The sequence below is a fragment of the Balaenoptera borealis genome (assembly GCF_965194805.1).
Source record: "Balaenoptera borealis genome assembly, chromosome: 10".
Lineage (NCBI taxonomy): Eukaryota > Metazoa > Chordata > Mammalia > Artiodactyla > Balaenopteridae > Balaenoptera > Balaenoptera borealis.
In genome coordinates, this window is record NC_138874.1 from 64,367,159 (window position 1) to 64,381,445 (window position 14,287).

Consider the following 14,287-nt stretch of genomic DNA (forward strand, 5'->3'; position numbering starts at 1 on the left):
CAGAAGCTGGTCTCTTGCTGGCAGTTGTGGGTGGTTTGTCTCCCCACTGTCAGAGTAGCCTTGTTTGTTTTTGCCTTAAGCCCTGGGTTACATCTTGTTCTTCTCCTCACCCAGGGGAGTGGGGCGAATAGGGGGTGGGGGGGAGCATTCCCCGTGAGCCTTAGATCCCACCCTGGGGGTCAGCTTGAGGCAGGCACCTGCCTCCTTGCCCACCATTCAGCCACTGTTTGACAGCAGGGGATAATGGAGGAGTTAAGGGTTCACCTAGGTTGCCACTGGGGTTCAAAAAGGAACATAGTAAAGGTGGGCCAGGCCCTCGGAATTCATTCCCCTTTGAGGGCACCCTCGTTTGTGCAGGCTTTGGCGGGTGGACACAGATAAAAAAGAGTGGCCCCTCCTTCACCCTGTGCCGTTCAGTGTTCTATAATCCAAGCTTTACTGCAGCCCCAGGAGGCCAAAACAGTGGTCCTGGTAGGTGGGAGGTTAGGCAGAGGAGGGGGGAATGGCGTGAAGGCTGGCTGCTGTGGGCTCACAGGGTCTCTCTGCCCGGGCCAGGGTACTCTGCCTTCCTTACCTTTGGAGGGTGAGCTTGGGGGGTTGTCTCGGAAAATGTTAGATGAACGAATATGGCTTTTCCTGACTGGTCACTGTTAGGTCACGTCCAGACCTGCCCTTTCATCTCTTCTTCCCAAACGCGGCTCTCAGTGGTCAAGCCCTCATTTCTTCCTTTGGTTCCCTCGACTCCTGGTTGCTCTGCCCCAGGTAGCCGTGGGTGGAAAGAATGTGGACTGTGGGGAACCCCCACCCCCCCCCCCACCCCCCGCCTTGGTTTAGATCCTGGGCCCTGTTGTTTTTGTCTTGCTGTTGGGCAAGTCACATGACCTTCCTGAACTCCTATTTCCCCATCAGGAAGTGGGGAAATCAATACCCAATGGAGAGGTGATGAGATAATGTTTGGGAAGGTTCCCAGCAGAAGTCCTGGTATTTAGAACACACTTTTTAAAAATCACCATTCTCCATTCTTTCAAAAATTCTCCTCTTATTCTTTTGGCTGTTTATGGAAAGTTGACTTCACCTGATTTTTGTCTAACCTGTAGCTGCCATTGATAGTAAACCTACGCCTGGACCAGTTAAAGAGCACAGGGGACAATTTGGGGATTTCTGGAGCCTGAGTCTGTATCTTGCCTTTGCTCTTTCCTTGGGGAGCAGGTTTTGGGGAGATGTTTCGAAACTGAACCTGCTGTCTTATCACTCCTCCTCTCTCCACAGATCCTGCTTCTCAGAAGATGCACTATTATAGATACTCCAACGCCGAGGTCAGCTGCTGGTACAAGTACCTCCTTTTCAGCTACAACATCGTCTTCTGGGTGAGTGGATGAGAGCGGCCATGTTCCCTGCCGTAGTCCTTAATTAGTAAATCATGCTTTTTCATGTTCTTTTGATTTGCCAGACCCCCGTGAGGCTCTGGGTGAGGTGGCTGACGGTCAGGGTCCTGCCCTCATGAAACCAGTGACAAGTATTGGGTTGACCAAAAAGTTTGTTCAAAAAACTGGAAAATCCAGTTCCGTTCAAAACAGAAAAACCAGAACAAACTTTTTGGCCAACCCAATAAATTATAAAGTAGACCGTCAAGTGCTGTGATGGGGAAGGCCAGGGCGATTGAAGACCAGATTAAGGGGCCCTACCCCAGCCTTGGGGGTTCAGGAAGATGGGGCTCTGACCCAGATGCGTGTCGGTTTCCCTCCACCCACACCCCAAGAATGCCCCAATGAGACATCAGCTGCCGGGTCCTTTGTGCACATTGGACTGTGGGCCAGGCCTTGTCCTGGGCTCTGGGAGGTAAGGGTGGACAAGGGGAGTAAAACCCTGTCCTTGTGGTGCTGGTGTTCAATCAGAAGGGGTATTAGCCTACTGAGCCTCAGAGCAGGGCGGGTGAAGCTGCTTGGCCGGGTGGTTGGGAAGCACATTCTGAGGAGAGGTGGCTTGTAGGCTGAGACCTGAGTACTAGTGAAGACACAGCTGTGTGGCGTCTTGGGAAGAAAGCTCCAGGTAGGGAGAGCAGCATGTACAGAGGTCCTGAGGCAGGAATGAACTTGACATGTGCAAGAAGCAAAAAGAAGGCCATGTGGCTGAAGCTGAGTGAGTACAGGGCACAGGGGGCACAGGTGAGGACACGGGCATGAAGAAGCCAGGTCATGCAAGACTGTATGGTTCCCAGTAAGTAGCTGGAATTCTACTTCTTTCAGTAACTCTTGGTAGGTTATAAGTTGGATGGTGTCATCTGATTTTGGAGTGATTCTACAGAGTGAAGGCATGGATGGTGGTCCCATGTTCTGAGATGGGCATTTGGGGCAGAAGGGTTTGAATGGCCTCTTAGCCAGCCACATGGAGATGTCAGTGTCCCGTACCAGTGGCCATCCTGGAGATGAAAGTCTTGGCCACCATCAGAGGAAGGGGTGACCAGATCATCGAAGGAGAGTGTATTGACTGAGGAGAGGAGGGGTCTGAATATTGAGGCGGGGATGCTAGAGGTGGGGTTGAGGAGGAAAGTCCTCTCCAAAGTTGGCTGTGAGTGAGTGGCCTGAGATAAAAGGAAGACCAGGAGATTTTGTGTCGTGGAAGCCTTGAGAGGAAGCCCTTCATGTAGAGAGGGGTAGGATGAAGACAGAAAATTGACATTGGCTTTGACAAGGCGGAGGGTATGACCTTGACCAGAACTGCTGGGGATGGAAACCCACCTGGAGTTGGTCCAGGAGCCAGTGGGACATGAGGAAGTGGAGACCAGTGACTCATGACAGTTCTTTTAAGGAGTCTTGCCTTAAAGAGGAGCAGAGAAATTGGGTACTGGCTGGAGATGGTCAAGGGGTTAAGGGAGATATCAGAGCATGTCAGTGGCATTGGTCCAGGGGGAGGCAGACATTGATTCTGTGCAGGAGAGCACGGTGACATGACCGTGCACAGAGGGTTTTAAAACCTCATTTAATCCAAGTGTCTGCAGCTAGTGTCTGGGTGGGGCCTGATGGAGAAGGAGGGACAGGATAAGTGGTCATGATGCCACATTTGCCTCTACTGAGGATTTTGGCATTTCCTATTTGGATTGGAACTCTTGACATCGAGGCCGACTTACCAAGATCTCTCAGCCTTTCACCCTTGTTTTTCCAGCATCACCCCCTGATGATTTATCTCAAAGTTTGGGGGGTTTTCTGTCCTGGAGAAGTAGGGTGGGATTCAGTGGCTTGGCCATTCACCGCAGGACTTTTCTGGTGCCCAGACAACCTTTCACCAGCAGCCTCATTATTGCCCCTGAGGTAGGGCAGTGCTGGACATTTGAGGTGGTCCCTGTGGGCCCCTCCTAATGGGAGGACTGTGGTTGCCCCGTCCCTGAGATGTGTGGCCTCTCAGGCCTGCATTGCTCCCTGTCTGGAGGAGAGCCTTCTGGCCTCACCTGGAGTCCCCAGCCCTCAGCCAGGTGCACAGTTGAGGGCCACCTGGCTTAGGCAGGTGGTTTGACACTTTAGACACTTTGTCCACCCAGCTGTTGTACCCCTTGCCCGCTGGCCAGCCGTGCTTGCTTGGCCTTATATCCCGACCTCTGACTCTCATCCTGATTTTTGCATCTGGAGTGAAACTCTCCTGCTGCTGCTGTGGCCCAGGGCCCTGGTAATCTCTGTTTCTTCAGAGCCTCTTCAGGGTAGATTCTTTGCTCTTGGGAAGCTTTACTAACTTGCCCAATATAATACATTGGCAGCACCAGATTCACATAGCGGAGTTCATGAATCCAGAATTGTAGCAAGTCTGCTTGGTGATTGAAGGGGGCTACAGCGTTATCGGAGTTTTGCAGAATTGGCAGTGTCTGTGGTCGAGAGTTAATCATTTTTCAGTTAGTGTGCACTGGGGCAGAACAGGACAGGACAAACAGGAACAGTCAGGAAAACGAGGCATAAGAGCTCTGTTGGGAAAATGAGAGGGGGAGGCTGCCCGGCCCCTCCCTGCTGGGTTCTAGGCGGAAATTTGCTGTCTTCATCTGCACAGGAGCTGGGAATGTGGAATGAGGCTTGAGAATTGGGGCGCAGAGCCCTTAGGGAAGTGCATGGTGCAGTGGGGGTTCCTGGGTGCCAGTCTGGACTCTCACCTGAGCTGATTTCTTTGTGAAATACTGCTCTCACCTGCCTGCTGCCTGCCTCACAAGGTTGCTGAAAATGAATAAGATGATGTGCCAAGCCCTTACCTCCTCAGAGAACTTTTCTTTTTTAAATGGAGAAAATACGAAACTAGAGGAATATAATGAACCCCCCACTCCCCGCTGCCATGTTCCCATCAGCTAGCTTCAAAAGTTACCAACTCAGCCTATCATGTTTAATTTATATCTTCCCCCACCTTGGATTATTTTGAAGCAAAGCACAGATGGATCATTTTGCAGAGAGTTTTTGTTTGGTTTCGATGAATGAACAGTGAGCAAGTGGAGCAAGAAGGATGACAGCCTTGATGGTGGACTTGGGCTCCGGAGGCAGGTCTGAATACGCAGAAGCATCCTGTTGATTCTTTGACCGATTCCAGGTGCTGGAACAAGCAGAGGTTTTATTTAACAGTTTGCCCCGTCCAGAATTATTTTCACGGTAACGTTCTTTATAGCAAACACCTGTAGCACTCTAACCGTTTTTTGTTTTTTTTTTGTTTTTTAAGCTGTCTCCTTCCAACTTCAAGGCTGAGATTTTTCCAAGGGACCATTAATACTTGGTTGAGGCGAGAGATGTGGATGCCCGCAGTGTTTGTGTCTGTTCTGAACTGCATGTTTTACTGGGTGAACATGGAGCTGGGCTTCATGGGGATCTTATCACAGGGATGTCAGGAAAATGCTGCCACCACAGCATTTTGAGGACACTAGCACTTTTTACCCTTTCTTGGTTTTAAAAAATTATTATTATTATTATTATTTTAAAATTTATTTTAGTTTTGGCTGTGTTGGGTCTTCGTTGCTGTGTGTGGGCTTTCTCTAGTTGCGGCGAGCAGGGGCTGCTCTTCGTTGCGGTGTGCAGGCTTCTCATTGCGGTGGCTTCTCTCTTTTTATAAATTTATTTATTTATTTATTTATTTTTGGCTGCGTTGGGTCTTCATTGCTGCGCTGGACTTTCTCTACTTGCCACGAGCAGGGGCTACTCTTTGTTGTGGTGCGCGGGCTTCTCATTGCAGTGGCTTCTCTTGTTGTGGAGCACGGGCTCTAGGTGCGCAGGCTTCAGTAGTTGTGGCACGCGGGCTTCAGTAGTTACGGCTCACGGGCTCTTAGAGCGCAGGCTCAGTAGTTGTGGCACACGGACATTAGTTGCTCTGCGGCATGTGGGATCTTCCCGGACCAGGGCTCGAACCTGTGTCCCCTGCATTGGCAGGCGAATTCTTAACCACTGTGCCACCAGGGGAGCCCGGTTTTTAAAATTATAATCATTCCTTGGATGTGTTAGACCTGTTTCTAGGGCAAAATCTCGCTTTGACATAGGAAAATGCATATCAAAACCACAATGAGATATCACTCTCACCCATTAGAATGGGTATTATTAAAAACCAGAAAAATAACAAATGTTGGTGAGGATGTGGAGAAACTGGAATCCTTGTGCACTGTTCGTGAGAACGTATAATGGTGCAGCTGCTATGAAAAAAGTATGGCGGTTCCTCAAAAAGTAAAAAATAGAATTACCATATGATGCAGCAGTTCTCCTCTGGGCATATACCTAGAAGAATTGAAAGCAGGATCTTGAAGAGATATTTGCACACCCTTGTTCATAGCAGCGTTATTCATAATAGCTGAGAGCTAGAAGCAACCCCTGTGTCTACTGAAGGATGAATGGATAAACAAAAAGTGGTCTATACAGGCCATGGAACATTATTCAGCCTTAAAAATGAAGGAAGTTCCTACACATACTACGACATGGGTGAATCTTGAGGACATTATGCTGAGTGAAATAAACCAAACACAAAAGGACAAATACTCTATGATTCCACTTATATGAGGTACATAGAGTAGTCTGCTTCAGAGACACAAAGTAGAATGGTGGGTACTAGGGGCTGGGGGGAGGGGAAAATGGGAAGTTACTGTTTAATGGGGACAGAGCATCAGTTCTGCAAGATGGAAAGAGTTCTGTGGACAGTGGTGATGGTTTCACAATACTGTGAATGTACTTAATGCCACTGAGCCGTACACTTAAAAATGGTTAAGATGGTAAGTTTTATATAATGTGTACTTTACTATGATTAAAATTCTTTAAAAAATCTCACTTTGACTTGCAGAGGAAAGGAAGCTGGGAGGGGCTTACAGCCTTTGTCTTTGTTCATTCTCACCCCACCTGATTCCACAGAGAATTTGAGCTTCCCTGGTTTTGCTGAGTGAATCCTCTCGAGGGATGATTCCAATGATGCCTGCAACTCCCACCACAGACACTGAGTTTAATCTGCAAAGATCCTGATAAAGCCCTTGCCTGGATCTATTTCAGAGGTGGAATAAAAGTGAAAAACGGAGGCTGCTTGTAGGCACAGACGACAGAGAGCCCCCCCTGCTGTGGACCTTCTCAGTGACAAGGGCAGGTCTGAGCCACAGCTTCCCTGCTTGTAAAATGCGGGAATTCATTTCTGACCCTGATGTGCAGCCTGTTTCTGGGTGAGAAACATGGACATTTGTGCTCAGTGACCAACGTGGCTTGAGGCCCCTTCCTCCGAGGTAACAGATGCTCCCACGAGTAGGGTGAGCATGTAATTTGTGCTCCAAGTTGGGAAACTTTTAAGAATGAAAGAGAGGTTATTAAGAATTTTGCCGGAACAACAGATGTGCCCCAGGACTGCCCCAGGCAAACCAAGACAGTCCCTAACCCTAACCCTTCCCAAGAGAGGCAAAGCCAGTCCGATGCGGAAGGACCTAACGGCAGCTCCCTGCCCTTGCTCCCGTTTGTGGCATTTTTGTGGGTGGATGGTCTTAACTCTCTTTGTCTGGCCCTACAATGGGCTGTTGACTCTGGATCATTCTAACCATTAGAGAATTGCCCTTATTTGAGCTGAACTCTGTCCATGTGATATCAGACCCCAAGGCCTGATCCCTAGGTCTGAGTGCAGATGGTTTCTCTGCTTCCGTTTCTTGGTAATTCAGTGCAGTCAGAAAGGGAAAGTCTAGTGTTTTAATAACATGTGTAGACTATTTCACTTTCACTGCTGAGAGGTGGTACCTTTTTTCCCTTCCAGTTTTATTTACTAAACTTTTGTAACTGCATGGAAATTCTAGAAGACTACACAAGGCATCCTAACTTGACTGTGTTCCCTCCTTCAGGCTCCATTTTCCTGTCTGCAGTCACACATAGTTTCACATCTTGGTGAGAGTATCCACGTGATCTTGAAGTCTGCGTTTTCGTATCAGCATCACCTAGTGTAGAACATTCCAGGTTGCCGCATAGTCTTCCTGATTGTATTTTTGGAAATTCCTATATTGGACATTTAGGTTGTTTCCAATTTTTCTACTATCCTAGATAAGGAGCAGTGATTAGCTTTTGTAACACAGATTCTTCCCTTTGGGGAAAGGGGAGAAATTATTTGCTGGGATAGATTCCCAGGAGTGAGAGTAAATGGGTCAGAAGGTGTGTCCATCGTTTTGACCGGCCTGACATTTATATAGTCATATTCTCCAGAAGGGCTGCCCCAACTCATAGGAAATAGACTGCCTTATCTTTTGGCTCATAGGGGTGTGTGTTTGTATATTTTTCCACATTTTGTCTTGCCAAGACAGAGGGCGAGGATTGCTTAATTAGAGACTCCGCTAGAACTAGGAGTTACTGATCCGTTTAGGGCCTCAGCTCCTGATCTCACTGGCTCAGGCGCATCTGCGGCTGGGACCACCAGGAGGGATTTGCGAGGCTGGGCAGTATGGTACACTGTGATTATTCCCCAGGACATATGATTATTACACACTCATAGGGTGGCGTCAGGTCTAAGTAACTGGTGGTGTGTATGACTCTGCTTCCTTGGCCAGTAAATAGTCAGTGTGGCGCAGTCTGCTGGGGTGATTTGTCATCTATGGGGGAGTACCCTACTCCCATCTTGTTTGTACCTTTTTTTTTTTTTTTTCCTAGAAATGCTTTTTAAAAAATCACTTCTAGGGACTTTCCTGGTGGTCCAGTGGTTAAGAATCCGCCTTCCGGTGCAGGGAACATGGGTTCAATCCCTGGTCAGGGAACTAAGATCCCACATGCCGCAGGGCAACCAAGTCCACGCACTGCCACTACTGAGCCCGTGCGCTCTGGAGCTGGCACACCACAACTAGGGAGAAGCCCGCGCACTGCAACGAAAAGACCCCATGTGACACAACTAAGACCCGACCCAGCCAAATAAATTAAAAAAAAAATCACTTCTATTGAAGTGTGGATTAAATAGAATAGGGCTCTCGCCTTCTGAGATGGCCCACACTCTGTCTGTGGAGTGTATTTCTCCCAAGGCCATTTTCACCTTTTGAGACCGACTGCATTCTGACTATGGAATGTGTATCTCTATAAATAAATCCACTTCTAATATACATATTGATACATACATACATAGAAAGAAGGAAGGAAGGGAGGGAGTGAGGGAGGGAGGGAGGAAGGAAGGAAGGAAGGGAGGGAGTGAGGGAGGGAGGAAGGAAGGAAGGAAGGAAGGGGGAAGGAAGGAAGGATGAACCTGTACCCATTTCAAGTGTTCAGTGCGCTGAGCTGGCAGCTGTATCTTCCTTCCCCTCTGATCATGATCGCCACAATGAAGATGTGAAACGTTTCTATCCCTCTAGAAACTGTCCTTGCGCCCTTCTGTAGTCACTCCCTCCCCACCCTTCCTCTGGGAACCACTGATTTGCCTCCTGTCACTATAAATTAGATTTCACTCTCTGCTCTGACTTCCTTTAGTTTAGGTGATGTTTCTCTGTTGTTTTTCTGCTTTTATTTTATTAATTTCTTTAAAAGTTTTTCAAAAATCATGTTTTTATATTTAAAAATTGTGGTAAAACATACATAACAAAACTTAGAATTATAACTATTTTTAAGTGCCCAGTTCAGTGGCATTAAGTGCATTCACACTGTTGTGCAACCATCACCACCATCCATCTCCAGTCTATTGCGCTGATTTCTGCTCTTTTTATTATTTTCTCTCTTCTACTTATTTTGGGATTATTTTGTTCTTTGTCTGGCTTCTTAAGGCAGAAGATTAGGTCATTGATTTTAGATCTTTCTTCCTTCCTATAGTATAAGTACAGGCATACCTCATTTTATTGTGCTTCCCAGACACTGCATTTTTAACAAATTGAAAGTTTGTGGCAACCCTGCGTTGAGCAAGTCTATTGGCACCATTTTTCCAGCAGCATTGGCTGACTTTGTGTCTCTGTCACATTTTGGCAATCCTTAGACTGTTTGAAACTTTTTCATTATTATTGTGTTTGTTATGGGATCTGTGATTAGTGACCTTTGATGTTACTGTTGTAAAAAGATCTATGACTCACTGAAGGCTCAGATGATGGTTAGCGTTTTTTAGCAGTAAAGTATTTTTAAATTAAGGTACGTACATTGTTTTCTTAGACATAATGCTATTGCACACTTAATAGACTACAGTATAGTGTAAGCATAATCTTCCTATGCACTGGGAAACCAAACAATTAGTGTGACTTGCTTTATTGCGGTGGTCTGGAACCAAACCCAAGTACATCCAAGGTATGCCTATATTTGATGCTCTGCATTTTCTGCATGCTACACATTTTGATATGTTTTCATTGCATTTAGTTAAATGTCTTGTATATGCATACTGTTTATATAATGTGTCTTTTCTTTCCCTCTCTGGCTTACTTCAGGATTTTCTCTTTGTCACTGGGTTTCAGCAATTTTATCATGATATGTGCTGGTGTGTTTTCTTTGTGTTCTGTTTGAAGTTCATTGCGTTTTTTGGATTTGTGGGTTTGTATTTTTCACCAAATATGTGATTACTCCCATCATTATTTCTTCAAACGTACACCCTCCCTCCCTTGGACTCCTTGTTGTCCCACAGGTCACTGAGGTGCTGCTCAGTTGTGGTTTTTTTTAACCCCCATCTACCATTTAGTTTAGAAGGTTCCTATTGCTTTTTCTTTAAGTTCACTCATCTTCTATAGTGCCTAATTGGCGGTTAAACCCATTTAGTGATTCTTCATTTCTAATGTTGTATTTTCTATTTCTAATAGTTCTATTTGGATCTTTTTTATACTTTCTATTTGTCTCTTCATTATGTTTATTTTCCTTTAAATCTTTGAGCATATTTACAATATCTATTTTAAAGTCTTTGCTGATTCCATCTTCTCTCTCATTTCTGTGTCTTCTTCTAGCTACTGAATTTCTTTCCTTGTTATAGGTCATGTTTTTATTTTCCCTCTTGCCTATCTAGTAACTTTTGATTGGATGCTAGATCTAATTTTTCTGCCTGAGTATTCTTCCTATCTTGGTCAGCTTGGGCTGCCATAACAACATATCACAGGCTGTTTGGTTTAAACAAGAGAAATTTATTTTCTCTCATTTCTGGAGGCTGGAAGTTTGAAATCAGTTTGCCAGCATGGTCAGGTTCTGGTGTGGGCTCTCTTCCTGGCCTGCACATGGCTGCCTTCCTGCTGTTTTCTCATGTGGCAGAGAGAGAGAACCCAAGCTCTGGTCTCTCTTCCTCTAATCATGGAGGCTCTACCCTCATGACCTCATGTAACCCTACATACCTCCCCGCCTCCAAATACCATCACACTGGGGGTTAGGGCTTCAAGATATGAATTTTGGAGGGACATCTTTTGAGTCTGACATCTTTTGTTAAATCTTGTATGTGAGATTCATTCATGCTGTGGTATGTAATTGTAGATCGTTGATTCTTATTGTTGTGGGATATTCCATTGTGGGAATATATCATTTGGGTTATTTGCAGTTTTAGGCTATTAAGGCCTGTTGAAGTAATATAAAAACCTACCAGGGTTGGAGACCCGAATTATAGGGATGTCCTGGGGCTCTTGTGGTGAGCTGAAGGAAATCCTGTCTAGGTCCAGATGGTTTCAGTGTGATAGTTTAGTGCAGGACTTGGCAGACTACGGCTCGCAGGCCAAACCTGGCTGTCTGCCTGTTTTTGCACGTACAACTTTACTGGAACACACTCCTGTCCATTCGTTTACATATTATCTGTGGCTGCTTTCCTGCTGTAACAGCAGAGTGGAGTAGTTGAAACAGAGACCTTCCGGCAGGCAAAGCTGAAAACACTATCTGGCTTACGGAACTGTCGACCCCTAGCTTAGTGTCTTGTTCTCTACTCACTGTTAATCACTGAACTGTGCCAGCGATGGCAGGGGCTGGGGTGGGGTGAGGCTGGGGTGGGGGTTCCTCCTCTCCATTGCCTGGGGCGCTGCCTGTAACCTCCCTTGGAGAACTCTGCCTCCCTGCCTTCCTTTCTTTCAAAGGCTGATACAGTCAGATTCCTGGGCAGGGTGTGGTGGGCGTGAGCTCCCTGTTATCAGGGAGCACAGAGATTCTGTGGAAGCTGCCCCAGAGCCCTGTGGGTAGTCCTCCCCACCTCCGCGTTGGGCCACTCTCAGGAGTTCACTGGCTCTGCGGGAAGGGCACATGTGCTTCTGGTTTTCAGAACCACCCTTCCGGCAGGAGGAAAAGCTGGTGTGTGATAGCTGTGTGACCCTGAGCAAGGCACCATCCTGCCCTGGGCCCATTTCCCTCCGGGATAAGAAGCTGGGCTTTAGCGTCCCTTCCACCTCCCAGAACTTCCAAACTCCCACAAAGAACTGGCTTGGTTTAAGCTTTTTTTTAATGTGGGACTGTTTAGAAAGAGGCATTCCTTTTATGCTCTGTTTAGGGTCCAGAGTGATCGCAATCTGGAGGGGCAAGGCCTCCTGATCCCGACAGATGTCCTGGGACTCCCCCCTCAGTGCACTGGCTCTCAGGGCCAGGTTGGGTCTAGGGTCTGTGCCCTCTGGTGTCCTTTCAAGTGACCACAAGCATCTCTGGTGTTCCCTGGACTCCCCAGGCCTGGACTCCGGATTTCCAGTTCTGGAGAGTGAATGCCAGGACTGTTGGGTTTCCACCTGGCATGATTTATGGTGGCAGAGCTTAGGCAGTGGGAGGTGCAGAGGCCCTTGGAGATCATTGGTCTCCATCTATTCAGTTTTGCAGGTTGGCAAACTGAAGTCCAAGAGAGGGATGGCTTGCTCAAAGCCACAGGGTGAGTTGGGAACAGAGCTGAGACAGTTCTATCTTCTTCCACTCCCTGCCCTGTTTTCTTTCCATCATCCTTTCCCCACCTCACTTGAGAAACCTCCAGAAGGCATCTGTTTCCTTAAACTCTGCTTTACTCTTGTCTCCAGAAGCCCAATAAAACAGATGCCTCTGGAAAGGAGGACCTTGTCTCAGGACAGAGCTGCGATTCATTGGGGGATGGTGCGCAGAGTGCTTTCAATGCAGCAAATGCTGATGGCGTCTTGAGGGTCCCCCGGCCTCTGTTCTGCCTCCATGTCAGGGCGGGGCTCGCTCAGTGCTCCAGGGTAAGCACATCACTCCGGATACTTCTTTGAATTCCTACAACCCTCCTATGACCCAGGAAGGGTCATCCCCATTTTGCAAAGAAAAACAGGCTCAGAGAAATTTCTGGACTCGCACAAGTCCTGTCACTTGTTGCAGGGTGGAGCCGGAACCAGGGCCAGCTGACCCATGCTGTTTTTTCAGTGCTGCCCTGGACTCCCTCGGGTTTCGGTGCTTACTCTTGAGTTTCCTTCTTGTTTTTTTTCTGAGGCTCCCTCTGGTGGCCCAGGGGCAGGGGCTCTGTGCATGTCACCCTTCCTCAGCCAGGGGAGTCTGCAAGAATCAGGGCATGGCCTGAAAGCGTTTCGTGGCTGCTGGTGGTTTGTCTTGAGCTTGTGGAGGAAAGTCCTCTGGAGCCTGCAAGAATTGCCTGAGTGCTTTCACACGCACTGAACTGAAATCTTACAGGAGACCAAGCCCACTAAATTGTGGGTGATGAGGGGCTGCTTTTGACCTGCTTGGTGCTGAAATCCTCCTCCAGTCCAGCAGGGCCTGGCTAGATGTCTACACTTCCGTTGTGTCTGGAACCTGCTGGGTAAAGGCTTGCCCACTTGGTGAGTGGACCCTGTGTGGCTTCCAGAACAAGGCAGGGCTGGACCAGCCCAGAATGCCCCCCAGGAGACCTCTCACCTTCTTTCACAGGGGCCTTTGCCTAAGGTGGAGAGGTCACCACTGAATCTTCACAGTGACCCCCAAAGAGGGCCTGACTGGACACAGAGTGATCCTCCCCACCTGATGATGTGGGACATTGGCTTTAGGGTTGCACAGCTTAGAAGCCCCTTCTGCGGACTCCCACGCCGCCGGGCGCTGTGACTGCCCCTTGTGGTGGAGGGCACAGGCTGGTGCCCGCTCTTCCTGCCTTGGGTGGCTGCCCTGTGGGCAATGAGATAACATGATGTCAGGACAGAGACATGCAGGTTTGTTTCTTGACTTCGCCACCAGCTAGCTGTGTGACTTTGGGCAAATAACCAAATCGTTTTACATCGGAACTTTCCCATTTGAAAAATGGGGGTAATAGTACCAGTGTTATGGGGTGTGGAGGGCCTCTTTAGGTGTATTGTGTTTAATGCAGCACCTGGCACTCAGGAAAGGGTGGTGCTACTTGCCCTGGTGACCACCGCAGGGTATGCACCTGATGGTCCAAGGCTGGCCTCCCTTTGGGCTTGGCGGGAGTTGGGCTCCATTCTTTGGGAAGGAATTTAATCAGGTCATAGAAGAGAGACAAAGGAGGTTACTCTGAGGCTGGAAGGCACCTGAACTGTCACTCCCAGATGGTTGGCAGCCAGGAGGACAGCCCAGCTCCATAGACCATCTGTCCCAGGGAGGTCCAGGGAAGGGGCTCCACGGGGAGCCAGGCGAAGCTGGCCAGAGTCCTGGCTCATTCAGGGGGCTGTCGTGTGAGCTCCCAGACAGGTCACTTCCCCTGTTTGGTTCTCCCTCAGTCTCCTTGTCTCTATAACAACTGTTGGTCCCTGAAGGTCCTGCCTTGGACCACTGTTCACTGAACCCATGATCTGACATGGGTCCCTGCCCCCCCGGTTCCTGTCTTTCTGGTGCAAAGTTAACTTTAGTTCTTCCTGTAAAACAGAATGGAAAAACACACAAGCTCTCATTCTTAGAGCCCCGTTGTTGTGAGAGAAGGAGAACTGGGTTGCGGTGGTAGGGAGCTGGTGTCTCAAGCTGACCGTATTCGGCGAAGGGTTTCCGAGGGG

The 14,287-nt window shown here is 48.1% G+C and overlaps 1 protein-coding gene and 1 long non-coding RNA gene across 8 annotated transcripts in view; one reads left to right on the forward strand and one right to left on the reverse strand.

Annotated features, from left to right (window-relative positions):
• Window positions 1-14,287, reverse strand: part of LOC309635489 — a 456,622-nt gene that overhangs the window by 100,517 nt on the left and 341,818 nt on the right. The window lies entirely within an intron of this gene.
• Window positions 1-14,287, forward strand: part of TSPAN14 (tetraspanin 14) — a 55,501-nt gene that overhangs the window by 25,497 nt on the left and 15,717 nt on the right. For 4 of the 7 annotated variants that reach the window (XM_082406769.1, XM_082406775.1, XM_082406771.1 and 1 more), the window contains exons 2-3: window positions 1,270-1,367; window positions 12,362-12,538. In XM_082406769.1, coding sequence (XP_082262895.1) covers window positions 1,287-1,367; window positions 12,362-12,538 — 258 coding nt within the window. In that variant the 5' untranslated portion in view covers window positions 1,270-1,286. The remainder of the gene's footprint in view (window positions 1-1,269; window positions 1,368-12,361; window positions 12,539-14,287) is intronic. The other 3 variants (XM_082406773.1, XM_082406776.1, XM_082406774.1) reach the window with 1 other exon arrangement.